The sequence below is a fragment of the Drosophila rhopaloa genome, unplaced genomic scaffold (genome assembly GCF_018152115.1).
Source record: "Drosophila rhopaloa isolate 14029-0021.01 unplaced genomic scaffold, ASM1815211v1 contig_163, whole genome shotgun sequence".
NCBI lineage: Eukaryota > Metazoa > Arthropoda > Insecta > Diptera > Drosophilidae > Drosophila > Drosophila rhopaloa.
This window is the reverse complement of record NW_025335043.1, coordinates 15,766,245-15,794,038: the sequence shown is the minus strand read 5'-3', so window position 1 is coordinate 15,794,038 and position 27,794 is coordinate 15,766,245. Positions and strand designations below refer to the sequence as shown.

The 27,794-nt window shown below is 35.6% G+C and overlaps 1 protein-coding gene across 6 annotated transcripts in view; it reads left to right on the top strand.

The window, feature by feature from the left end:
- The first annotated feature begins 394 nt into the window (after nt 1-394).
- The window catches only part of LOC108053019 (phosphatase and actin regulator 4), an 82,518-nt gene continuing 55,118 nt past the window's right edge, over nt 395-27,794 (top strand). For 3 of the 6 annotated variants that reach the window (XM_044457681.1, XM_044457680.1, XM_044457676.1), the window contains exons 1-5: nt 395-769; nt 8,759-9,717; nt 22,482-22,646; nt 22,715-22,813; nt 24,567-25,007. In XM_044457681.1, the coding sequence (XP_044313616.1) occupies nt 8,922-9,717; nt 22,482-22,646; nt 22,715-22,813; nt 24,567-25,007 (1,501 nt within the window). In that variant the 5' untranslated portion in view covers nt 395-769; nt 8,759-8,921. The remainder of the gene's footprint in view (nt 770-8,758; nt 9,718-22,481; nt 22,647-22,714; nt 22,814-24,566; nt 25,008-27,794) is intronic. The other 3 variants (XM_044457678.1, XM_044457679.1, XM_044457677.1) reach the window with 3 other exon arrangements.

Sequence of the window (27,794 nt, the reverse complement as noted above, 5' to 3'; positions counted from 1 at the left end):
AAATTTAAAGCCCCACTAGCTGCACTCTTCTGACTCACGTTTATGTGTGTTGTTTTCTGTTGTTTTTCTCTCACAAATATCGAAAGAGAGAATTCGAACTCGAAAAATTATTAACAGAGCTGCCAACAAAAAGGAGATGAATAAATTAAAGGTTTTTTTATAAAACAAAGCTGTGTTTTTGAACGCATTATAAACTTTACTTTTACTAATTGTGTTCGAAATAAAATTAGTTTCTGAATTATATGGCACATTAACTAACCAAATGCCATATTTAGCGGGAAAATATCCAAAACCTTCTATCTATTAGCTGACTCGCCCAAAAAAAACCAAATCGCCAGCACTGCTGTTCGAATTTGTCTCTCGATGAAAATCGAAAATCGGCCGGCGGCGGCATTTCGAAATTCGACGTCGAGGGAAAAACAACGTCGTCGCGGTCGCTTCGCAAAAGAAAAAACACAATAAACATAAACAAAAACTCGGATCATCAACGATATTAGTTCCAATTTAGTTTAATTTCACGGTGAAAAGCCAAATATTATTATAAAAGATTTGGTTTTGTTTTATCGCCGCTCTTTTCGTTGTTTTTTGTTGTTTTAGCGGCGCGTCGTTTGACGTTTTATGTGTGTGTGTGCGTGCGAGTAAGTGTAGGTACGTGACATGGTGTGCGTGTGTCAGTTTGATTTAAATAAATTATAAGTAAAGGCAGAAAAGTAAAAGAAAACGCAAGTAAAAAGCAATAAAAATATAATAAATTAAATAATCAACAAGTGTAAGTGTAAACTAAAGAAGAAAATAAAACGAAAAGCAAACTTTACAGATTGCAAACAAAAAAGCAAAAAAAAGAAAATTGTTTTAACATTTTAACATACCAATATCAAAATACAAATGGGTTTTTCAAAATCGAAGATCGAGACAAAGTGCAAAAGGCAACAAAAACTACGAAAGCGCCCAAAAGGAAAATCCGGTTTTACAACTTCTCTCTTCACACACAAAACACAAAAACACATACAAACAATCGAATTCTCTCTGAGAAACTCAAACTAAAATTCCTTTGCTTATTTTTAATGGTTTTTCTATAGGAATTTCACTCACGAATGTCCAGCTAAAAAAATAACTAAGAAAAATAAATATTGTGAATGAAAAATCAGCTGCGACAGGTGTTCAAAAGCCAAAGAAAAAATATTTTATTGTGAATTTGATTACAGTGAACTCTCAAAAGAGTGAAAACATTTTGAATATAAGAAAATATATTCAAGAAAAATGTTAATTTAAATATTCTCATTAAATTTGTTTCTGGTTTTCTAGCCAACACCAAAAACATTCCTAAATGATACACAATATTATGTTCTGTCAAAACATAACTATTTCTGATAAAAACTGTGAAATCCAATTGTTTAAATGTTTAGGATCATCCACAATAAATCTGCATGACAATTATTAAAAACAAAGTTCCTGAAAATATCTTCAAAAATTATTTTATTTGGACTTTAATACCTTGATTAAACATTCCATAAAAAACATATGTTCAGATCATTTAAAGTGTTATCCCTCGTAAAGAAACCATAATTTGGTTAATTGTATCGCATCTTGACTGTATCTCTAGTATTTGAAAAACCATCCAGAAATCCCTCGTAAAAAGTGAAATCAATAACACAAAAGAATGTAAAAACAGGCAAAAAGTGGGGGCCATAAAAATAGCATAAACACAAAATAACAAAAAACAAGGCAAAATTTAAACAGTTACCTCTCTCACTCTCTCTTTTTTCTTTTAACCATTTGAATAAACAAAAAATGCCTTTCAGTAATTTCTGGCAGCTGTTTTTTGTTTATATGCAGAAATATGTTAAATATGCATTAATAAATAAATTACCAACAGCACACTCTTGTTCGCTAAATTGAATTTTCACACGAAAAATGTGGAAAATAAGCGCTATCGTGTGTTATCTTATCCGTAAACACGATTTTAATGATGGTGCAATTGAAAAAAAAAGGAAAAATGTGCTACAATTGCTTCCTTATCAAAAATAGTATTACCGCAGGAAAGAGATAGTAATAGAAGAGGAAAAAGAGACGGGTAGATTGGGTAGGAAATTACATTTTTCATTATTTCCTTAGGTGATTTTTCCAACCAAATATTTTTATCTACTTACAATGTTGTCTAGACAGATTCCTTTGCTTTTCTTCTTTTTTTCCACCCAAAGATATATATATGGAGGAAAAGTCTGGTAGTTGTGTGTATACTGCGGGATTTTGCACCCTCTCCTAGGCATTTTCTTCTGCTGCCTCCTTTACTACTTTTGTTGTGCTCCAGACTTCAGTTTACTCCATTTTGCGCCCGACTTTCGACCCCCCCACACCCACATAGTGCCACCCCCTTTTCGGAAAAGCCCCCTTTGCAGCATCCAGCAACCCCCAAAAAAACGCATTCTCGTACTTCCTTTTATTGCCTTTCCTTGTATTTGCCGAACAGTGGAACTACATTAATTGAAATTTAATATGCCGAACGAAAACTGGTTCATGAAAATCATTATTTGCCTTATATGGTCTTAATGTTAGTTATATTTTTTATTTATATCACAAGTTTTGTGGTAAATCCACTAGCTATGATATAGTTTAAATGCCCATGAAAGCTTAAAATATGATTTAATTTTTGAGTTAATTTGCTCATCATCTACTGTTTTATACAAGATCTGCAGTGCAAACAAACAAATTAGCACAGTTTATTTGAACATAATTTTTTTTAAATTTTTATTTCTTAAAAATTTATTTGGTTACATCTCTTTGAATCGTTTGTCCACTGTTGTTGCTTACAATTTTTTGTTTGGCTTTGTGGGCGCCGTTTGCGACCAAATTTAAATTTATGCGAACTTTCTGTGGAACACACTAACTGCCGGCAACTTCTCCCCCATATCCCTTACCCCTTACCCCTTACCCACCATACCCCCATATATACTCATCTCTTTCTCTTCTCCGGGGAGTAGAAGTTTTTACCGAAACAACAACAACAACTGGGGATGACGACTCTTGGTCCACCGTTTTGTTGTTGTTTTTCCCTTGGTTTTTGCTGTCTGCCGCTATTTTGCTTTTGTTGCTATTGTCGTTGCAACGACAAAAAGAGATGGGGAGACTGTGGAGCGAAAGAGAGGGGTGAGAGATAGAGACAGCGAATTCCCAGTGAATTGTGAATTGTGTTCCATTAGCAGCAACCCCGAACACTTGTACTTATGGATTGTGCAGCATGGGCACAGTGGTATGGAATTATATACAATAGGGTTTATTATTTGGGTTTTATTGGAGAAAATTAAGCTCCAATTACAAGTTTTTGTTATATAGTTATATGGTTTAATATCCTTAAAATGATATATAAAGCTTAAGGGGCATTTCCAGCATTTTACTGTTTTTTTTGGTAAGGTTTTATGATTTTGCACCTGTGATCCATCACTTATTGCCCACTGTGGAGCCCACTGTGCGACAGCTGCTGGTCAAAAGAGTTGATTGTTGTTGGTTTTGCTACTTGCTGCTGTTTCGCTTTTTGTTGTTTTTTCTGTTTGTTGCTGCCTCCGTTTTTCATCCACCTCTGCCTCTTGCCCATCTTGCCATATTTTCCTTATGGACTTCGGCAAATTTGTTGAATAAAAGTCGCGTGCGCTGGAAGTTGTTATTATTTTACTTTTGTTATTTTCGTTGCTCCTTTTACATAAGCAATATTTTTTGTTAAACACAACAAAATTCTACCCCAACCGTTTTATCTGATATTTTTTTTTATTTTTTCTTGCTCTTAATTGGATTTGATTGCTTTTGGCTGGCGGCGCCTCTCAAACGAAAAACGAAAAATCCATGAATCTCTGCAGTGTTTTTCTTTTTGCTGATGTTGCTGCCGCAAATCGCATTAGTTTTTGTTACTATTTGGTTCCCAAAGCTTTCCTTTCTTGTCTCACATTTATTTGGATTTTTTTCGCAGACCATTGTTTGGTTTTTACAGGCGAAATTCCCCGAAGTGGATATTCTCATACGATGAACTATATTCAGTTCTTAAAACTATTAAAAAATAAATTTTAATATAATTTGTATAATAATCATAAAATAATTTCTAAACTTTCCTAAGAAAATATTGTTTGTTATTAGTAATTTAAAATTGCTGGGTATAAAAATGGTTTTACCATTAGAGTTTTCTTCTTAAACAAAATCGATTACTGTTTTCTTGAATAGTACATGATGTCATAGGCGACTATGTCATGATTTACTTAATTTTCTGGTTGTGTTTAAAAAAGAAAATATTTTTTAAATCAACCGATATGTATATTAGATATTTGAAATTGCGATAAACAGGGGAATATATACTAATTAGTTGTTATTTGTTTGATGAATTATAAAAGGTTTGGACTACTGAAAGTTTTTTTTATAGAAGTCGGACTGTGTTTAATTTATTTTTTTGCAAAGCCAGAGTTGCCCCAAAAAATAAAAGTCGGGCCTCCCTCTCAGTCTGTCCTTGTCTCTCGCTCGCCCGCCCGCTTTTCCGTCTCTTTCCCATGAGAATAAAATCGCTAAACTACTGAACTGTAAATGAGGTTCAATGAACTTGCCACAAGGCAAGTGTGAAAGAGACGGGAGACTGCGAGAGAGCGAGAGGGGGATAGCCACTCTTTGTTGAAGCTTTTTTCCTCATATTTTTTTTTTAATATGCGCCTGCTGACTGTGCAAGTTGCTCGCGTCGTTCCACATGTGCAATGTGCAATATGCAATATGTTGCACCCTACCCACCATCCCCACTTAACCCCCTTAAGCCCCCCTTTTCCCCACCCCGGCGCTCAACGCATTTGCTAATTTAATCGCCTCTCTTTCTTTCGGCGCCGTCTCTTTCGCACCGCGTTTCAATGGACGTTCATTAAAAGAAATGTTGTCGACATAAAAAATGTTTTATGTTGCAATTGTTACTGTGACGAAAAATAAATATAAAACATTTTGTTTCTATAAAACGAATAAATAAATTCCTGTAGGATATCAAATAGTAAAAAAAGATCAAATATTAGTTCCTCTATTTTTTTCTTAACTTACTAGGTTGATAGTGCTGTAACTTTGATGATTACAATATTATTTTATTTGATTTTGAAGGATTACAAGATTTTAGGATTCCAAAAGAACGGGATTATGCTATCAATTTTTGTGTGTGTACTTTTTGTATTGCCTTTAGCAACAAATGCTCCACATTCACTCTTCTTCCCCGTTTCCCTCCACTTCCTGAGCTCTCTTCAAATTCTCGCCTGGCCGCCTTTTTAATGTGAGTCGCGCGCCAAATCCACAAAACTGGTAAAAAAAAAAATAGTTAACTAACTGCCGACTCAAAACAGAATCGAAGCTAACGAGCCAAAAGTCAGTGCACTGGAACAACTAAAAGCAAACAACCACAAAACATCGGACAGCAGACCACAAAAGCCTAGTTACTGTTACTCTTAGCCAAGATTTCGCCCAACGCTGTTCTGGTTACCAATTCTCTTTTTTTTTTATCGACTTTGTAGAACAGCAAACCGAGCAAGAAATAAAAAAAATATGTACATAGACAAACTTTTATAATGGGCGGTCATTAAAAGTAGGCTTAAAAAGGTCTTAAATTAAAAATTTGGTTTTGGAAACCTTCCTGATACGGTGCTTTCTAAATATAAAAGCTCTTGATTGTTATATTACATTTATAAGATACTTTAAAGGTTCTTCTTAAACTGTTCTTAAATGTTTGATGGGAAATGTTGTCATTCAAAGATCGAGTAAAAGTGAAAACAAGTTCAACAAAAAGCAGAACCAGTCAATTTAAAGGAAATAACGCACCTTGAATTTTAATTTGCCGCAGTTATAATCTTCTCTGGGCTGCCTCTTATTTTTCCAGTTCCTCTGGAATCCCTTTATATCTTTCGTTTTCAGCTGTCGTGCAAGGTTTATTATTTTTTCTTCGATTTTTCGACGGTTCCCTTTTTGTGTATCCTGTCATCATCATCATCTTGCCGTAATTCCGCTTACCTGTGCACTTTGCGTGTCTCCAGTTCTCCGTTTCTCCCTTTTTCTCTGCCATATCTTTTGTCTGAACCTTTCAGCTGAACTGAAGTTTTCTACCTGCGTTCCAATATGCATTCTAATAAGATTTTCTCCAACTCGAGCTGCCTCAACGCGGTGCCCTTTGACCTTCCCATGAGTGTTCAAATGGGGAGAAAAAGGAAGGGGAGATTTTAAATTCTGTGGGGAAACTTTTTGGCTTTCCATTTGAGTTTGGGTTTCAGTTTGTCTGAGCTGCAAAAAGGATTTGTTTTACAAGCGGGACTTTAATGCATTTTCACACTTTGCTTTGCGGTGAAGTTTTTTCTTCTTTTCGCATTTGGTTATTTAAGGGATTTATTTTTCAACTTATTGAAGCTAATTTCCTTGAATTAACAATGAATAGGACAACGGAGTCAAATTTAAAATGGTAGTATCTCATTATACCCTTGCAGAGGGTATTATAATTTTGGTCAAAAGTGTGCAACGCAGTGAAGGAGACATCTCCGACCCTATAAAGTATATATATTCTTGATCAGGATCACCTCCTGAGTTGATATAGCCATGTCCGTCTGTCCGTCTGTCCGTCTGTCCGTCTGTCCGTCTGTCTGTTTCTACGCAAACTAGTCTCTCAGTTTTAAAGCTATCGGATTGAAACTTGCACACACCCTTCTTTCCTTTGCACGCAGTATATAAGTCGGAACGGCCGGATCGGCCGACTATATCCTAAGCTGCCATATAACTGATTGATCGGAAATGCCATAACTTTCGTGTTTGTAAAGTTAGGAAGTTGGGATTTTCTATGGGTTTATATTTGGCCAATCAATCCGACCTACCAAATTTCATAAGGATCGGCCGACTATATCCTATAGCTGCCATATAACTGATTGATCGGAAATGCCATAACTTGGTGTTTGTAAAGTTAGAAAGTTGGGATTTTCTATGGGTTTTATATTTGGCCAATCAATCCGACCTACCAAATTTCATAAGGATCGGCCGACTATATCCTATAGCTGCCATATAACTGATTGATCGGAAATGCCATAACTTTGGTGTTTGTAAAGTTAGAAAGTTGGGATTTTCTATGGGTTTTATATTTGGCCAATCAATCCGACCCACCAAATTTCATAAGGATCGGCCGACTATATCCTATAGCTGCCATATAACTGATTGATCGGAAATGCCATAACTTTGGTGTTTGTTAGGTTAGGAAGTTGGGATTTTCATGGATTTTATTTTTGGCCAATCAATCCGACCTACCAAATTTCATAAGGATCGGCCGACTATATCCTATAGCTGCCATATAACTGATTGATCGGAAATGCCATAACTTTGGTGTTTGTAAAGTTAGGAAGTTGGGATTTTCTATGGATTTTATTTTGGCCAATCAATCCGACCTATCAAATTTCATAAGGATCGGCCGACTATATCCTATAGCTGCCATATAACTGAACGATTGGAAATGCCATAACTTTGTTGTTGTTAAAGTTAGGAAGTTCGGATTTTTTATGAGTATTAAGAATGCATCATATGAATAATTTTGGAGAATATAATTTACAGAGTATTCTGCAAGGGTATATCAACTTCGGCTCCGCCCGAAGTTAGCTTTCCTTTCTTGTTTTCACTTAAGGTAATGACCATTTTCTTTGGTTTTAATTGAGATCTGGATTTTACTAACGTTCTACCGCACATCCATAGGTTTTTTAAGTACTAATAATTTTTGTATTAGCTTTCTTCAACCCTTTGGATTATCGCAACAATTTAACCCCTTTGCTTATCTTAAAGAGCTGGCAACTGGCTCGGAAAGTAGCTCCCCTCGTGTGTTTAACCCTTTTCCTTAACCCTCCCGGCTTGGTTACACTCGATTTCCCCACGGACACTTCAATTTGGAGAGCTTTCCCTTTGGTTCCCTTACTCCTTTTCCTTTGTTGCCTTTGGCCATCCTCCAGAAATCCTTTTCGTTTTGGCTTCTTTTGTTTCAGTTCAAGTGGTGCAGTGCACATGATGATGCTCCATTTCCTTGGATGGATTTCCATCTACTCCATCAGTGTGTTTCTCACTCTATTTTCCCCCCTCTTTTTCCCCATCTTTTGTGGATGGAAAATCTTCACCAGCTGTCGGCAATTGCAGCGTTTTTGATGATGACAACGACAAGTGGTTGAGTTTGTGTGTTTTTACTGTGGCTTTTGTGGAAATAGTAGCTGCATTTGCAGTTAATTTTCTCGAAGGGAAAAACCATGTGGGATATATTGTTGTTGATTGTGTTATTTTATAACGGATGGCAAAGTGATTCTGAAAATGGACCAGTAAATCTTTAAAAAGGATGTAAAATGTGTTAAAATTTACTTTAATAATTATAAGTGGATAACTTATATTTAAACATTTATAGTTAGCCTTTAAAAATGTTTTCAAAATGATCTGAACATGTCAACATAGAAAATTTGAGAAAATAAAGAAGGCATTTGCTTGTAATTATTTTTACATTTTTAAGAGTTGTAATTCTGAAAAACACAGTTATAGTAAAATGAAGTGCGAAACTGTGGTTTTTGTTGCCTGTTGCTAAATTATGGTTAGGACAATTAAAGCGATATAAATACAAAACATTAACACAGAAATGTCTAGAATATCTGACATTAAAATCAAGTGTCAAGTGGTTTTTGTTGCCTGCTGCCACAGAACACACCGGCAACATGCAACATACAACCGCCACCAACCAACAACCACATTTTAATTGCAGCAATTAAGGCGCCGAAACAAAAGTGAAACCCTTGAAAAAGTGACACAAGAAAAGTGAATTGCGGGTGAGAAAAAAAAAACAGGAGAAGCGTGTTAACCACCAATTAGCTGAACCACCAAAGTCACGTGACAATGAAGGAGTAAGAGTCTTTTGCTCGACAATCATGTCGCTGCGAAGCAACAAGTTGCAGAGCCAACAGTCGACGGCCAGCAGCAACAGCAACGGCAGCAACAACAGCAACGGCAGCAGCAACACCAACGCACAGCAGCAACATCCGCCGATGGCGTACCAGCAGCAGCAGCAACAGTTGCTGCAACAGTTGCAGCAGCAGCACAAATTCCAGGCGCAGCAAAGGGGCAACACGAGTCGGAATAATCTGGCCACTTTGGTGGCGGCCATCAATGGTCATGATGGTCAAAATTCCCCCGGCAGTGGTGGCTACCAATTGTCACCTGCTGCGGCTTCTAGGGTGGCCCATGCTCCACCCCATTCGCCCTTGGGTCCACCCTCGTACTCTGCGGCCACTGCTCAGTCCGCATTTACATACTACGGACAACACCAGCAACATCAGTTGCAAATGAACCACACTTACCAGCAACAGCAGCAGCAACAACTGCAGTTGCAACAGCAGCAGCAGCAGCAACTTCCACCGCCCGATCTCACCGATGGCATCGATCATCCCTCCGCCCAGGCTGCCACGCCCCCGGACTCGCCAAACGCCCAGTCTGCCGGCCAATCGGAACTGGAGCAACAGCTCTGTGTCGTGGCCAAAATGCAGAAATCGGTGACTATAACTGTCACGCCGCAACGCAGCAATTCCATGGATTTCCTCAACTTCGAGGAGAAGCGACAGCTCATCGCCTCGTCGTTGTCGCTATCGGATATATTGCACAGCAGCAATGCCCAACAGCAACAGCAAGCGGTCAAGGATGGATTAGCTCTTAATGGAGGGCAGTGCGGTAAGTTGGGTAATTACAAGGGGGGAAACTGGGAGAATTAAAAATATATTACGAATAAAAGTTGAGGATTTTCTCGCTTGAGGTTCGTAATGTTCATCAAACTTTTTAAATACGAATATACTCAGTTTTACTTATTAGGATTATTCTGATGTTGAATCAGTTTAAATTAAAAAATAAACATATAAAAATCCAGAGATATATGTACATAGGTCGATAGGTTTAAAAATCGATTAAAAAGGGTTTGTTTATAACTTCGTGAGCACTTGCCAAAATGTCTTAATATTTATCTGTGTAAATAGGGATTCTTATTTGTATGATCATCATGAGTATACGGATAATATAAATGTTACGCTTAGTTAATACACTTCTTATACTCTGTCAACTCTTAAATAATAAACCGTGTCCTTATAAAACCTAAAAACAATATGTAAAAATATATTTAGGGCCGACCATCTAACATCTGGCTAAAAACCAAGTATACAGAGATTATAGAAATATAGATGTTTTATATAGAGATAGAGATGTTACATATAGAGATAAAGAGGTAATTTAACAATTTAAAAGAGAAACCGACATTAAAATCTTTGAAAAATGTAAATAAATTCATTCTCAAACTCCCATCCATTCTTTAATGTTCTGCAATTTAAAAGTTGGACGACAATCCATGTGAGCTACACCCTTTGAACCGCACCCACAAATTCCGTTTTCCTCTCTATGTGCCTATATGTCACACCTGAAATGTGTGTAGTCCCCACAAAAGAATTAAAGCTGTACCCTGCCACATGTTTCCCCTTTCGTTCAGCATATTGTTTCGCTTTGGGCATCAGATAAAAGCGTTGACAAACCCAGTCCCCTACCATTCGCAGCCCCTCCCCCTTTTCCCCATCCGCCCACAATCGCAGAGTCAAGTGCAGTGAACCATTTTGGGGCCCGTCGTCGGGCAAACAGAAATGGAAAACGAAAAACGAAAATGAAAAACGATGGAAAAAATCACATTTCCGTTCTGCATTGAAGTGTAAAAAACAAGTTTTGAAAAAAATAGGGAGGAGTTTACTGCAGTCTGTGAAGTTTGAAAAACGGTTGCTTACTTAAAACTTCTTTAATAGATGTTTACATAATATGTATTTAAAAATACAAATATTTTATTTAAATAAAGGGAAGATGTTTTATATGTTATTCAAAAAACCTGTATAAAAAGCTTTTCAATGCTGTATATATTTATTCCCTTGGTTCCTTAAACAATCAGATAAGTTATGTAATTCTCATGAGTTTTCTGTATGTTTTGTATAAAAAACTATAACATTTTTATTTATCTCACTTTGAAATGAATAATAATGAATGTGTATTTGAATTTCTTTATCAATGGGGACAGTTTGATTTATGCTCTGTATTTATTGTGCGTATTTTTATGTGCCTCCTTTATTTGCCACAGTTTATTAGTCTCATTTTATGGCGTTCAACAAGTCATCGTCGCAATGATTTCTGCCCTATATCCGATTACCGTGACATGTCAATACAAATATCTTAACCCACTTACCCACTGGGCAAATCACATCTGCAGCTTAGTTTTTCTCTATTTCTCTATAATATATTTCGAGTTGAGTGACTCATAATCGGACATCATCAATCAAAGCAAACTTAATTCGAGGCGAGAGAAATGCCAATGAAAGCAAAAAAAAAAAAAGCCGTATAGTGAGCTTATTTTCTATTTTTAGCAAAGTTAACAAAGATTCGAGGGAGATTCTCAGATTATTGGCATTTAAAGATGCAATTAAAATGCTTTGCATTTGCCTTTGTCTTAGTTTTTAGTATTTTTTCTGTGGATTTCAAGTTCAAGTGGAGAGGATTGAAATGGCTTTATAATGTGTCTGTCTTTGAGGGCACGTGTCTGGAAAAAATAAAATAAAACCAGATACGAGATGGAGTGTGGGCTAATTCAGTGTGTCAAACGAGAGTCGATGATTCACTTCAGTTATGTGAGGAGCTTGTACGCATAAACAGGTGTTCGCCAGTCAATACACCGCAAGAAATTGCGAGAAATATAAATTTATAATTGACAGGTTTGGGTATTTTTCAAGATAATTTTCTTACTCATTGATGATTTTGATCATGATTGATATAATATTTATTTGACAGGTTGACAGTCACAAATGTCAAATGAATTTGTGTTCATTTTTCATGTCTGATTGTGTGAAGTTATAATTTTTTTGATTTTAAACAGTTTATTAGTCAAATATATTGTTTTGAAAAATGAATGTAAAATACTTTACCTTTAAATTTAGCAGTCGCCAGTAATAAACAAATCTTTAATATGAAATAACAAATAATTTACGAATATTTATTGCCACATTGTGGTTAACCACAAAGTGAAATACCTTTTTTTTCTGTTCATGTGTCGAAGTCAACGTCTTTGTATCTGTTTTTCTTTTTGTTATTGCTGTTTGACTGCTTTTGGCTTAGCCGCATTCCTTGAATATTTTTGCAATTATTTTATTTTAAATTGCTGTCGATTTAATCGGGCTATTGGTTACTTGTTACTTTCATTGCTGCCGATGTGATGTGTTAAGTTGTCAAAACATTTATATAATAGTAGCATATATAGTCTGGTCATCATCTGATCTCCGAATTTAGAGCTCCCCTAAATGAATTGTGTATTCTTTCCCATGACTATTTGCTCGAAATTGTAAAATCAATAGCAAAAAAATGGGGGAAAAAATGGCGTAGGCAATTTACGATGTTCAATTTCTGGCTCGAAAAAAAGGCAAACAACAAATTGCCTTCAATAAAGCATAAATCGAACTAACTGTCGATCCCCTTGCACTTTTGCCACCTGAAACCGTTTTTCAATTTCGTTTCAATTCATCAAAAAATGTTGATTTCATTTCCCCTGGCGGTTAAGAATTTTTCTGGACAAATTACTTTGTCCCGTTCTTCAATACATTTTGTTTTCCGCCCAGCTGTGTAAATCAATAATTTGTTGTTCAAAAATGTTTTTTTGTTTCCATTTCTTCAAACGACTGTCTATAATCAGGCTATAAACTGTATAGAATTTCGAAGCTCCACCTAAAATTTCATTGAAGCCAGTTCAATTTTGTTTTTTTTGTATCTTTTGCGTTTTTCTATTTTCAATTTGCACGCCAATTTCGCTGTCAGTTCTACAGTTACTGCCCATTAGCCGTAAAAAATACAGTAGCTATAAAAGTGGAGTGCTGAAATGGGGAGGCAAGTCGAGTTGAGAGCCGACAGACGGCTAAAAACACACACAAAGTAGTCAAATCGGTAGCAGGAATAATAATAACAAAGTCAGGCGAGCACATATGCGAGCTATAATCATTTTTAACCCGTTGGGTGACGTTTTTATATTTATTTATTTAAAAACTATTAAGGCTTCTGAAATACGGTTCAAATAAGTTCATAAATTATATTATTCTTCTTCATTCTTTTCTAATGAACCCCCTAAAATTCATTTTAATATTTATTTAAAAACTACCTTAATTTCTGGATTATAAAAATGACACGTATTTTGTGAATACGGTCCACATAAGCTCATTAATTATATTATTCTACTTTATTCTTTTCTAATGGACCCCCTAAAATTCATTTTTAAGCACATAAAGTTTAATTGTTTGCCAAAAAAAAAACAAGGGGTTAATGCTGAACTTGAAACTTGACACTTAAAGTGGGCAAATGGGGTATAAAAAGAAGTCTCGAGCTTTTGTCAGGGCATCATTTTTGAAGAGGGGTGTGTCCGTCCTCTGTTCGGTTATTTATACTTCACAAGACAGGTAAATTTGTATACACAATACATGCTGGAATCTGCGTGTCCTGAGTTCTTTTACTCGTTTACCCTCTCGATTTTGGCTGCCAAAATTAGTTTCTTCGATGGGCAAAAAATTGGTCATGGTTCTGTCTCTTTTTTTATGAATTTATGAGGCCCTAATCGAACGGCATTAATCAATATGTTGGCGTCGAAATGTTTGGCTGATTAAAATTCTGCTATTTTTGGCTTGTCTACCCGAAGGGAAGTGGGCGTAGAATTACACAATCTGTAGATTCTTACGTAAGCCTCGTTGCGTGTTTACAATTATTTTGCCGTCTTGAGTGTGGGTTCAATCGGAGGTGCTAATTGGTCTTGGGTAGAAATGATTACTGGATGATTACTGTAGATGATTATCAACTCCATCAGCAAAGTGTGAAATATTTCCCACTTTTAATTTGATTTTTTTGTCGTCTTTGGTTTCCATGTGCGATAAAATATCGTGTTATTTAATTTATTCGGCATTCTTAGTCATCAAGCGATATTCTTTGCTTTGCTTTTGCTTGACTTTTGTTTTGGAAATGTGGCTTTAGCTGTGGCAAGATAACAATTGTTTGCATAAAACGTGAGTTTACCCATGATTGATAAGTATTTATTTGCAGCTCGATTGGGGAACCAAAAGATTGCTCACTGGGTTTTCTACTTTAACTTATCAATTGCCAAGAATTTGGTAAAACTTAAAACTAGTATTGTAATACCTTTAAATCTATATCTAATTTATGGTAAAATTCAATAAAAACAGTTAATATTCTAACACTCTTATTCAAAAAGCAAGCTTTTATCTTTAATTCGTTTTAAAAACTTAAAACCTCACTGCCATAACTTGACACTATTCTTGCAACTCTTTTAATTTTGGAATCAAAGTTCAAGTTAGCCCCCAGCTCAAACTTCATTTAACTAGTTTTTAAAGAGTTTTAACACATTAACCTGACAGCTTCTTGAACAAAAAGCTCCGACAATAAAGTTAGAAACCCGGCCACAAATCGAAGCCGTGACCCATTGATGATCCGCGGAGTATGATTAATGGACGATGGTCCGTAATGACGCTTAGTGCCACTAACTTTGCCCAAAGTGCGATGAATACCATGGGTATACGACTATATATGTATTTGTCTCATAGTTCCATCGCACAATGATGATCGATCAAAGTGATGGACCGCACCCAGACCAAATAAAACATAAAGCCAACACGACGGCCATTAATCAGGAAAATGTTTATGTTAATCGGTCAATCGACAGGGTTCAATGTAAAAAGTTCTGCAGTCAAAAGAACTCAATTTCATTCAACAAAGGTTGCAATTTACTTGTTGTTAATGGCTGAATATGTATGAGGCAATGTAAAGGAATATGAACGGGATGCACTAACAAAAAAGCTATGAAAAAAGAAAAATATCAATATACATATGTAATAAAAAAGGTTATAAAAAAATAAATATATGAAAACACAGAGAAAACAGAGGCGCAAAAACAGGTTAAAAACATTTTAATAAGTAAAACAAAACTTTAAAAAATAATCCGTAAAAATATATTTGTAATTTTGCTCGTAAATCTTTGATAGTTTTCTCTGTAAAGAAATGGAATATTTCTCGTGCAGTGCATTTATGTATTCAGATTTGTATCTGTCAGTTTTCATTTGGCTGCTGCGCTTAATTAATGAGTAAGAACTGCAAATGATGGCCAGACGGAGGAAGTTGCATTGCGGGTCAAGGGTTTTTGGGGCCCAGAACCATTTCAAAATTGATATCAATTTGCTGTCTCTTGCTTAGCTACACTGTCCGTCTTTTTCTGGCTGAACAAATATCTCTGCTGGTACTGTCTCGACAAAACGTGTCAAAGTTTTGTTGCTCATTTCCGTCGCCTGTCATCATCGTCAACGTCGTTATTATCTTCCTGTGCAGACATCCTACCAGACATTGTCTAGGTGTCGGATTCTGTTTGAGTTGCCATTTCCCCCCGTCCACTTTTTCCTCAGATTTTCCCCCGATTTTTCCTTATCTGTCTGGCTGTTGGCCAATTTGACAGTTGGAAAGTTTGCCACTCAAAAGAGGACAAAGTTTTCGCAATGCGAAAAACTGTTTGCAGCAATTGCAGGAATTATCAATTAACTTTAGTTAAAGTTTGCCTTTGGAGTTATAAATTTACATTCAACAAGATTCAGATATTGATATTTAAGATTCATTTAGTTGGATCAAAGTTTTGAAGCTAATTGAAGATGAGTCGTACACAATTTAAGTGGCTTTACTGTGAGGCTTTTTACGAAGAAACGAAGGAATGATTTTGATCTTGACTGTTTAAAGTAATATATTCTGATTGCTAACTTGTTATTCATGTCCCACATGTAGAATAATTTGTATGCAAATTTCTAGATAACTTTTAAACTTTTTGACACTGACAAACAAAATAATAATAACAAAATACAACCTCTATATACTATTTTATCTCTTCAAAGAAATAGTCTGCCAAAATTTGCAAGACTCGCATTTTAATTTTAAAAGTTCTCTTTAATTAAAATTGTAATATCTTCAAAGAATACAATAAATAGCAATTCCAGCTATGAACAAATTATCTGTTGTTAGCCAACCAAAAAAAAACCAACAAGTAAATCAAATATTTTGCATAGAATAACCCTGACATACATTTGTGCAAATTATTTTGCGAGCTGATTAAACAAATGCAAAATAACAGCGAAAAATTGTTCAAGGATTTTTATTAAAAAACGTTGTGTGTCCAAATTGAAGTTCAGTTTTTTTTGCCTATGCCTGATGAAATTACACAAAATGTTATGCTAATACAGAAAAACAACTTTTATTTGTCTTGCTCGAGGGCTTTATTTACATTTTCAACTCTGCCTGGAAGTTGTGGGCAAATATTTTCCTTAAATCTGAGTCGGCTTGGTAGACAAAAGGCCATTGAACTTTGTTTAAATAAGAATAAAAGAGCACCAAACTATAATTCAATTAGTATTAAAATGTGGAAACTAGAGCTGGGACACTTAAGATTTTTCCCTCTTTTATTCCGCTATACAAGTCAATTAAGTCGATGACGATGTGCATTTCTATTTATAAAACCCTTCGGAAGATATCAAATGTCAGAGCAATTAGCCGTGTGCCAACTGGGCGTATGAGGGATTTTAACAGAGATGAGAAAAAAAGAAGGAGCAGCTGCAAAGTCTTCAACGATTTATGGCCAAGCTTTTAATATGCATTTTGTTATTGTTCATTCGTTCGATCGTTGCATGATTCATTGCCATTCCATTATTCATAAAGTCTCTTTCTCCGTTTAATTTGAGCAATTGTTAGCCACACGAATTTCGACCAATTACGTGCCGTCGTATAGGGAGAAACATAGAGGAGCAGAGAAGTCGGGAATCATTTCTGAAATTGGTTTCATAATTGACTTTGACACAGACGCCGGCAATTTGCTTTTGCCGGGAAATAATGGGAATTGCGCCTGCAATGGGATACAATTAGTTGCAACCGAGGAATGTGTTCGGGTAGAACTTTGATTGCCTGGGTGTCGGTGAATAAGTTGGCTTGAAATGATAGCTATTTATGGGAACATTGAATTGGAATTTGATGACAATAAATCTCGAATGACAGTGACAGGTGAAAGATATAATTAGATACTCACAAAAAGTTATTCAAGTGAATGGCTAAGATATTAATAAATATTTAAACATTTTTAAGTTAATGCGCATAATTAAATAATCACAAGTTAGCGATGATGATCAACTGAAATAAATTTCTCTATGCTTGATCATCATATATTACAAGTAAATTTCATTAACTTAAAATAATAAATGCGTTTAATTCATTCAGTCTTGGCTAAGAACACTTTCAAACTTAGGTAAATGTTTCATTATGTTATATTATTTTTATTAGACATATACGAATTATTTTTATTACACTTAAACTAATTTAATGTAAACAATAAAGTAAGCAAACTTTAGCGAGTGGAAGTTGATATTTCAAATATTTTATATATGTATATAAATAGTCTATATATATAAAAACTAGAGATACTTTCGACTGAAATTATAATACTCTCTGCAAGGGTATAAAAATGTTTAAACACAGTACTTTTGAACACAATTTCGTAAGCTAATAGCACAAACTGTATAATATACAATTTGTATATCACTTTAAATCAAAAAGTCTTTATTATTTTTAGCTTTTAATAATCAGTAACTCTATAAATTGTTCATAGTCATAGCTGTCACTCCACTCAATGTCAACAACTATCGATGGGCGATGTAAACTGAATCGGATTTTGTCATTGGCTATGACTACGTTATGCTTCAATGCTTCGGTTCGTTTACGAAAACACACGAAAAATAAACAAATCCCCCGTCCAGTTTTCCCTTTTGCTGCGCAACGTTGCGTATACGTAATGCGATTTTAAAATTTTGTGCATGTGCATTTGACGCCGCTTGTGTTTCGATGCTTTTTCGATGCTTTTCGGGTGCTGTTTTCGATGCCTGGCTGAACTACGTGCCACGAGGCGTGACCTATCCCCACATTACAACCCCTTTCACTTGCCAATTCGATTTCACACGATTACATTTAATTTCAGTCTTCATATTGCAATCAAATCGACATTAGACCGAGCCCACAAATTCGTTTGTAATTGCCATTGCCTGGCGTCAATTAGCGCAACGAATAACCTTCAAAAAAAATGGCACATAAAATCTATTTTATAAAAATTAGCATGAGCTGCAACTTAGAGAAAAATCCAATTTATTTTCAGACAATTTGTTACACTTTTTCTTTTCTTTCGCAAGTGTTTCACTTTTCGCCGAAGGCTTCAACCCGTCTGACATTTGGCTATGCTTTTTCTCACTGTCAGTGGATTAAGCCTAGAGATGAGAAACTGTTTTGAATTAAATTTCAACGATATATTTCATTCATAACAAATATGAAGTATAAAATTTATGGATTTGTGTAAATAAAAAATACTAGCATTAAATATATCACATTTCTTTAAAAGCAAGGTACGTGAATGAATAATTCGTGAGTAAAATCCAGAGTGAAAATTGTCTCATCTCCAGTAAATCGGATTTTTCGTTGTAATTAACTTTTGGTTTGTTTTTGTGGGATTTCAGCTTTGGCTTGTTGTGTCAACCTCTGTCTTCGTTTTATCGCCTCACTTTTGCTTTTGCTTAATTCATTCGCCAACCAAAATACATATTTTGTTGCATGCGATAAGTCGTAGATATAATTTATATACAAATCTTTGACTTTGTTAGGTGCTCAAAATCCCCCAGTTTTAAGTTTATTTCTCAGCTCTTTTTTTTTTTGTGTTATTTTAACAAATTGTTGAGCACATCACGTTGCGCAAATAAATTCCCCCATGTTATTGTTAGCTGTCCGGTTTTGTTGTTATAGTTATTCTTCGTGTTTGCGGTGTAGTTATCAACGACGATTTTTGTTTATTTATAAGCGAGTAGTGCGCTCTAAAGTGGAACACGCCAATTGACATTTTACACAGAACGGAATTTGCATTAGATAATGTTGACATAGTCAGTAGGTGTTAATACAAAAGATAGAATGGAATTTATATAATTAAATATACAGAAATTGTAAATTAAATATTTTAAAATCGATACCAATTTTAACAAAAAACTTGAAAATTGTTTTCTTACTTTTAGCGTACTTGTGTTACTTTTTTTCGAGTGTAAATGGAAATTCATAGGGAAACCCACCCTTTTTGAACCCTTTGGCATAAATCGGGCTTGAACATTCATAATTCTTGTTCGTAATAATTTATCCGCGCACATCGAATGGATGTTTTCATACTTTTACTCCTTGACTCCAATCCGCTGTTAGTTTTTGGCTTGTTTTTGCCCAAGTGGCGTGTATTTTCCCTTGTTCCCCCTTTTATGTGCCTCACATCGTGTAACATACCTACAACAATGAGAAGAAAACATTTTTCCAGCAAGAGTCAGCCATATTTCTTGGTTTTCTCTCTGTCTCGGTTTTGGCCTCAAGCGAATCTGGCGGGCGCCCCGAAAAATTCAAAACCAAATACAGTGAAACGTCTGAAGGTATAATTATTAAAATTTATTAAAAAATTTACAAAAAAAATTTTACCAAAAACATGAATCATGAATTAAAATTGCTATTAACTGAAAGCAACTTTTGGATTTTTAACAACTGTTTTAAGATTTAAAATAAAAATTAAATATATATTTAGTAGATTTAAATTACAAAACTTTTGCACATAACATTCAAATTAAAATTAAAAAAATGTGTTTTCCAGTTATATAAAATTTAACTTAGGCATGTTTTACTGTCACAGTAACAAATAAATGGCGCTGAAGCGAGAATAGCAGCAAAAACAATAATAGCAACAACGAACGAACAATGACAACAACTTTCGCGAAAACCCGTTTTCCACGCGTTCGCATAGCATTACTTTTCTTGATTTTTTTTTGTTGTTATTGTTGTTGCTTTTACCGCGCCCTTCACTCGGTTTTGTTGTAGTATTTGCTGACGCTTTTTATAAGCCAAAATCTTGGAAGCTGCATTCATTCAAACGTCGACTTTTGAAGCTCCGAAAAACCGGTTTTTCCTATAGAAAAAAGTTTAGAGAAAAATGAAAAAAATTATTATAATGACGACAACGACAACTGCGCTGTTGTATTTTGTGCTTTTGCATATAGTGTGTTTTATTTGTTTGATTTTGTCTTTGGTTTTCCCTTTGGGCCATAAAAAAAATGGGAAACAGCCGCGGAAATTGTTGAAGACGCAACCGAAATTGCCATTTCGCCTTAACAATTTCTGGTCTCGTGCTGAGATTCTGATGACGTGTAATTTGTTTGCTCAGAGTGTGGGTATGCTGGTTTTATGGGCCTTTGGATGGGAAAGATATTAATTCAAATCTAATTAACTGCTATGTGGGAAGATGCATGGGGCTATTTTTTCTCAGCCCCATGAATAATTGAGTCGAAAACAAATAATAAACTAAATGAAAATCACTCGAATAAATTTTTTTGTTTGCTTTGGATGTGAACTAAACCAATTAAAATGTTGTTTGTATTACGAATTAAATGATTAAATTGAATGATTTTTATTTTTTAAATAAATAAAATATATTTTAGTTCGATAATTGTAAATTTGAAAAGTAGAAACACATGGGTAAATGGCTTAAATTTTAATTTACAGTTTGAATTGGAAGAAGATATGTTTAGATAACAATTTCCTATAAATGTTTTTAATAATCTTAAACAAACCCATAACCTTGGCATTCCACACAGCAAAACTGAATAGTTTTTGCTAGAATTTTTTTCTCAAATAAATATGTTTTCCCCGAAAATTTGTCACCCAATTTCCCGGGCGCTTTCCGCATTTTCCCAGCCTCTCAACGATTTTCTTTGTTGGCGCCATTCGAAATGAGTCAAAGATTTTCCTCGCTGTTATTCTTTGTGGGGCGTCTGTTGTTGGCAAAAGTAATTCCCTCAATGTGACACACATCGACGAGATACACAAAACCAGAAGTAAACTTAAAGATGCTGGATATGAGTCCCCTCCCTCCCCGCTTTTATTATGTAACTGGCTGCTGTTGACCAACAATTGACCACAATGGGAGCAGTCTGCCAGCGAGAAGCCCAGTTATGGTAAGAAGATCACGAAGCCAAATAGTTGTTAGCCCATTTGCAGTAGTTTACAGTTGGCCCCTCTTATTTTTTCCGCCTCAAAGTCCCTCTTTTTCTCCACCTCAAAGTCCCCCTTTTTCTCCCATTCTCAGGTAGCCTAATTTCAACGCTTCAATGCAGGCAGCACTTCAAAGTTTTTCAGCATGTGGGTGTAGTCTTTTTTATGGTCCACTATGTATGCCAAAGGCTTATCTGAAAAGCATCATCAACAGCAGAGGGAAAAGTGGGCGGGATTGGTCCGTTCAACTTTGGAATGAGACGACATATCTGGTGCTGTTTTTGTTGACTATTCTTTACCTTATCTCCATCCTCTACTTGAGATTCCCTGTATTTCTCCCATTTCCCCGCATCAATTGTTTGGCCAAGAGATTTTCCAATGCAAACTGACATGGAGCTTCAAATGACAGAAAATAAATTTAAATATTTGTCCAGTTGGCGACAAATAAAGAGGTTCCCCTGGGAAACTTCTTGCGCTTTAGTGACGAAAATGGCTTTGGATAAAAGATAAACCTTTTCTGTTCAATCGGAACCTCGACTTTTTTTGGGTGTTTTTAAAGAGCTGAACTAAAGTTGGTAAAATAGAATAGCTAAAAGTTTTCTTTGCATTTTTATAAATTTCTATTCAAATTTATATTATAGGTAATAAAAACCATCATTTTTAATCAAATATATTTATATTCATATTCATATTTATAGGTAATAAAAATCATCAATGCCTAACTTCAACGGCTTTAAATAATTATTTTTAATAACCTGTATAATAGCATTTTACGCACCATTAAAAGAGCATTTTGTTTCTGGTTGTTGTGAATAAAAACCATTACTAAATTCCTAATTTCAAAAGCAGTTCGTTAATGATTGCATAATCGTATAAAAGTGCAACAAAAGGCTTAATAGTTTACCTGGCAGTTTGCACATTTTTCCACAACGGTATAAACAAAAAAAAAAACAAAATGAAAAACAACATTCCGCCACAATAGCGGTAAAAGTGGGCGTGGAATGCGGCCATTTAATAACCGGTGGCCCAAAATGGGGGAACGCCTGCTTCCGTTTCCGCAGAGCATTTTCATTGAAATGTTTGCGATGTATGCTAATTGCTAATTGCTAATTGCCCCTCTTCGCTTTAATTCTCGATTGCAGATGAGATTACTTTTTGGCCTTAGAAACCATACCATATCATCAAACCATACTCTTAAATTACATTCAAAGTCTTGAATTCTTAAAGATTTAATGATATTGGATATTTTTTATTGAATGTATGCTAATTTCGAATTTATTATTTTTATTTTGCAGCTAAGAAACAGAATGGAGCTGCCATACGCACAAATAGTTTGGGATCGGGCACTAGGACTCCGCCCTTGGAAAGAAAGAGCAAACTCAGCGCATTGGGCAGATTCTTTAAGCCCTGGAAATGGAGGCGGAAAAAGAAGAGCGAGAAGTTCGAGGCGGCCTCCAAATGTAAGCTTGTGAAATATACTGTATAATTTAAAATGTTCTTAAATTTGTATTTATTTAAATTTAAACAGCTCTGGAGCGAAAGATTTCTGTGCGTGCCAATCGTGATGAGCTAGTGCAAAAGGGGATTCTGATGCCAGAGAGTCCCCTGGGCAATATTCCAGAACCAGGTGAGTTTTCCAGCATAAGATTATAATAAGAACATATTAAGATTTAATTTAAAGTCAAATCAAGAAATGAATATCCATTTAATGCCAGAAAATACTAGTTAAGTTGCAAATTGTAAACAAAACTCCCGCCGAAATATGAACAAATACATGTGTTGAATCTCTTAATGCGTGCCAAGCGCACAAATTAACTTGCTGATTATTCCCACAACTTTTGGAGGCGCCCCCTCCCCCCTCTTCCCTTGTTATATATTTTGCTTTGTTTATATTTCTTCTTTTTTCATTCGTCATGTGCAACAAAACTTTTTGTTGCCTGCCAATTGTTGGCAAGTTTTGCTTACGGCTTAACCAGAAGAGCAACAAAAGCAAGCGCAAGCATAACGGAAATTGGCCATAAGCCACGCACGAAATAGCCATGGCTTATAGTGTGATATGCCCCCCTCGAAACCCCCCCGCAGCCCCTCGATCTGCGTAACTAGACAGGTTAGCACTCTGCTAAATTGTTTGCCAGCCAAAGAAGAAGCGTCTTCCTTCCGCTTGAGCTGCGTAGTTGAGCTGTGACAGGCAGAAAGACATCTCGTCAATTGGCCAGGTTGTGGTGAAAGAGAAAAGCTAATGGGGGCTACAGAGGGAAAAACCAAAAATTTGAATAACTGGCATCTCAAAAAAAATATTTTTAATATTTCAAAATAATACCTTAAGTTTAGATAGTAAAAAAGGATTAAATTGTACCATATAAACTCTTGAAAATCTAGGTATTCCCTATATAGTGCCGATGTACAAGGGAAATGTACAAAGCATGTTAAACATTCTAAAGAATTCACGTTCTTTGCTTTTTCAATACCTAGAGAATTCATAATTCCCTTTAAGAAGTATTTTTTTTTCGCTGTGTAAAAGGCGAAGGAGGCAAATAAGTGGACAATGGGGGCGTGGCATCTCAAGGAGGCGCCTTGTCAACGGACTTTACGAGTCGATGTCGTCGCCGAGTCGCGACTTTTCCGCTAAAGGCCAATTAATCAGTGGCGACTAATTGTCCATGCCCATGGAATCCAAGGGGAATCAAGACAGGGAGAATGCCTTCCACACTAAAAAACGCGAAATGCATTCAAATGAGATTGTGGAAAGGGGGTTTTCAAGAGGAGGAGGGCTCTTTTTTTATAGCGAAATTGAAATGAACCTACCTCAATTTTAAACTGCTTGCGGCAGACAAAGCAAGCAGTTTTATGTGGCTACTTGACCACAGGTGGCGCCACCCAGGGAAAGACTTTCGCCGAAAGAAAGCTGTTTCTATATGTAACTAAATGAAAGCTTTTATGAATGGATTGTTATTGACCGGTGTTCCCTTAAGTATTTTCATGAATTTTAAATTTTTAAGGGGTTATTCTCCTAAAGTATGGGATATATTTTATATTATATATTTTTGAAGAAATATTTTAACATCATTTTTGTATTATTACAAATGAACAGAAATTTTATTAATCGTGGTTATTTTTTTTGGTTATTTAAATTTAATAATCCTTAAGATATAAAATAAATATGATAGCCGATACTCTATTAACGAAGATTTAATTACTTGATTACTTCAGAAAAGTTAATAAGAATAAGAGAATACAACTGAATTCTGTAGTGAACGTCTGGCCACTTCGTTGTATTAATTCGCAGTTACTTTTTCTTACAAAGTGAATAAAGAATAGTGTAGTAGCTCTTTCCGAAGATTCAATTACAAATGGTCATTGATTATCCCCTTGATTTGCAGGCGAGGAGTCGTATTACAGCAGCAGCAACAGCGGAGCCACCGCCAATGGATCCCTGCTCAACTCAGCCGTCCACAATAATTCCATGAGCCAGGCCAACAATTCCATAAATGCCACCACCTACGGCACCGCCGGCAATCCGCTCATCTCCGCCGCGAATCAGGGACTGCCCAACTCGATCTCCGTGCAGCAGTTCAACGGACAGAATCCACAGAATTCCATGGCCAATGGCCTTGTGGGTGGTGGTGGAGTGGGTGGAGTGGGCGGCGGAGGCGACGGGTCCTCGGACACATCATCCCTGAGTGGAGGCGTGCCGCACTCGCAGTCGGCGCCCCAGCAGTTGGGCGTGGGTCAGCCCCCACCGCCCCTCACCCCGCTCGCCCAACATCACCAGGCGTTGGCCCAGCAGCTGCAGCAGCGATTCGCCATCAGCAACAATAACGGTGAGCTTTTAGGATTTAGAAATAGGATTAGGACTATTATGAATGAACCAGCAAAATGCTGGGTTTTGAGTGGTTTGGTGGTTTGTATGTGATATATCTTTAGTGTCTCATCTAAAATTTCTCAAGGGATCTTACATAAATATCTAAAAGAAAGTCTGTAGCATACAGTGATTTGGAATCTATAATGATTTTAAGGATACTAAGAATGACTGAGAATAATGCAAAAAAAATGAACCAGCAAAAAGCTGAGTTTTGAGTGGCTTGGTGGGTTTTATGTGATATATCTTTAGTGTCTTATCTGATATTTCTCAATTGATCTCAGAAAAATATCTAAAAGAAAGTCTGTAGCATACAGTGATTTGGAATCTATAATGATTTTAAGGATACTAGGAATGACTGAGAATAATACAGAAGAAATCTTTTCGAAAAATTTCAGTAGTTTTTATCTAGACATTATCGTATCTCAAGGGTTACATCCGAATTATTAAGAAATCTAAGTGACTTGGAATCTCTAATGATTTCAATGATATTATGAATGATTCAAGAAAACCATATTTTTTTTTGGGCGGGTAATCATCGTTAAGGTCAAATAATTTCGAATCAAATATATGTAGGATCCACTTAAAATACTTTTAATTTAATTCAATTTTTGTTTAACAAATTAAATATTTATTTTGGATTGAATTGCCTTCTACATGTTATTTACATGAAATAGAGACAAAATACAGACAAAAAGTATGCAATAAAATTTGATTATACACTAGTCAATAGCAGTTTATTTAGTATAATCTCTAAAATATTAAATAAAAACAGACTCTTTAAAATAACGACTCAAAGTTTTACTTTACCTTCTCAGTTCAGTTGGGCTAAAAATATGTATATTAACCATAACTTTTAAGTGACCATCGCACTTGTCTGTTCCTCTTGTTTTTGTCATGAACATAAGCCATAAATTAGAGACACTTAAAGCCCATTTAAACTCAGTTAACGCCTAGTTAAGGGTCACCCACGCACACACGTTGGTATATGTATATATATATATATATATATATATATATGTCTGTAATCGTGTTTGCTTTTTCACTTTTCAAATCTTCTCAGCACTTGCGGCAGTTTGCTAAAAGTTTATCGCATGTTAAAGTAACCAAATGGGATTCTCAGACGAAGTACAGTGGAACCTTGATTTGTTGACTTATTTGATTTTAAAATAAATTAAAATTAGGTATAAGTGTTTTACAAAATTTTAAAAAATCTTTCATTTAGTTGTTTTTTTTTGGTGTCTTAAATCTTGAATAAGAGAAAAGATTTTTTTTAGGAGAAAAACAAGTTTACAATTTAGTTTCCTTGAGTCAATATTTATTGTGATGCAGTTTGTTTGTCCTAGGAAAGTAGGACTGTGGCTGAACAATTTGGGGATGCCTGGTGTACTGGACTCGCCATGACATTTAAATGAACATAAAGCAGAGCTTCCGAGGAATCTCCAGAATTTTCAACATCGTTTTCTCATCTCCATGTTTATGTTCTTTTGATAATTAGCACAGCTACGTATATTTATCGTCCAGTTTGTTTTCTTTTTTGATGACTATTAAATTTTCATGGCGGTGCCTTGTTGACTTAACTTTGAAGCTTTTTATTGTCGTTTGCATTTGGATGGGGCCCTCTCTTTCTGGCCGAGTCTACCCCTTTCTTTCACTCCCATTGAGAAGCTGCAACCGGCATACGGTTACATCTCGCTTGCCCTCTCTTTCGCACAGTCTGCGCACGTTTTGCGCTTTTGTTTATTTTATATTTCGATTTTAAGAGCGAGCTCCCCGCTTTTATCGCCAGTTCCTCCATTCCCTCTCTTCGTCGCTCTCTTCCTCTCTCTCTCTTTTTGTCGTGGAGCATTTTATAGGAAACCCGATTCCGTTCTCATTCAGTACTTTAACATTTGTGATAGGAAATTCAGTTCTCATCCAGTAGTTAACATTATAACGCGTTCTCGTCGCGTCCGTCAAACAAAAAAAAATATTATATTGAAAATAATAACACCAAAAAACCTCCCGAAAAATCAAGAAAATCGGTATAGGAAATCGTAGATATTACTGCAGAATTATGCGAGCAAAGTGCTTTATAAATAATACGTAATTTACCCCGTGTACATAACATAATGCATAATAATAGTGTTAGTGGTTAACAACAGTATGCAAAACTAATTGCAGTTGAATATTTCGACCCCCTGTTTACCTTTCGCTTTTTGTGCTTTTATTATCGGAGTCACATGGGTGATACGCCGGTTCTCTCAGGTCTCTGGCTTCCCCACTCGAGGGTAAACAAACGCCGACGAGGAAGTAGTCGCAAACTACCGCTCATAAAGTACTGCAGCTATTAATCAGTCGCATATTGGAATGCCTAGGAGTGCAAATCAAGTGCCCATTCAAAGCTCGGCGATAGACGACTTATGAATGCCATTAGCCACAAAGTTTTGAAGGTGTTAAACAAATTTTAGATATGGGGCTGGGGAGTGGAAAATATTGTGAAAGGGTTTCAATTGTTACGTTCAGTATAAAAAAGGTCCTATTCATTTTTTGGTATTTCAATGAAGTATATAAAAAAGGAAATGTTTGATATGCTATTCACACTAAAAATACTCATTTTGTTGTGACGTTTCTACATATCTTTTAGAAATTAACCAAATATCCAAAGTTTATCAGAAATGCATAATTATGAAATTATTTAAAGGCGATCTACTAAAAGTAAAACCGTCTAAAGCAACAGCATGCTATTTAACCAATCCAAATATTATAT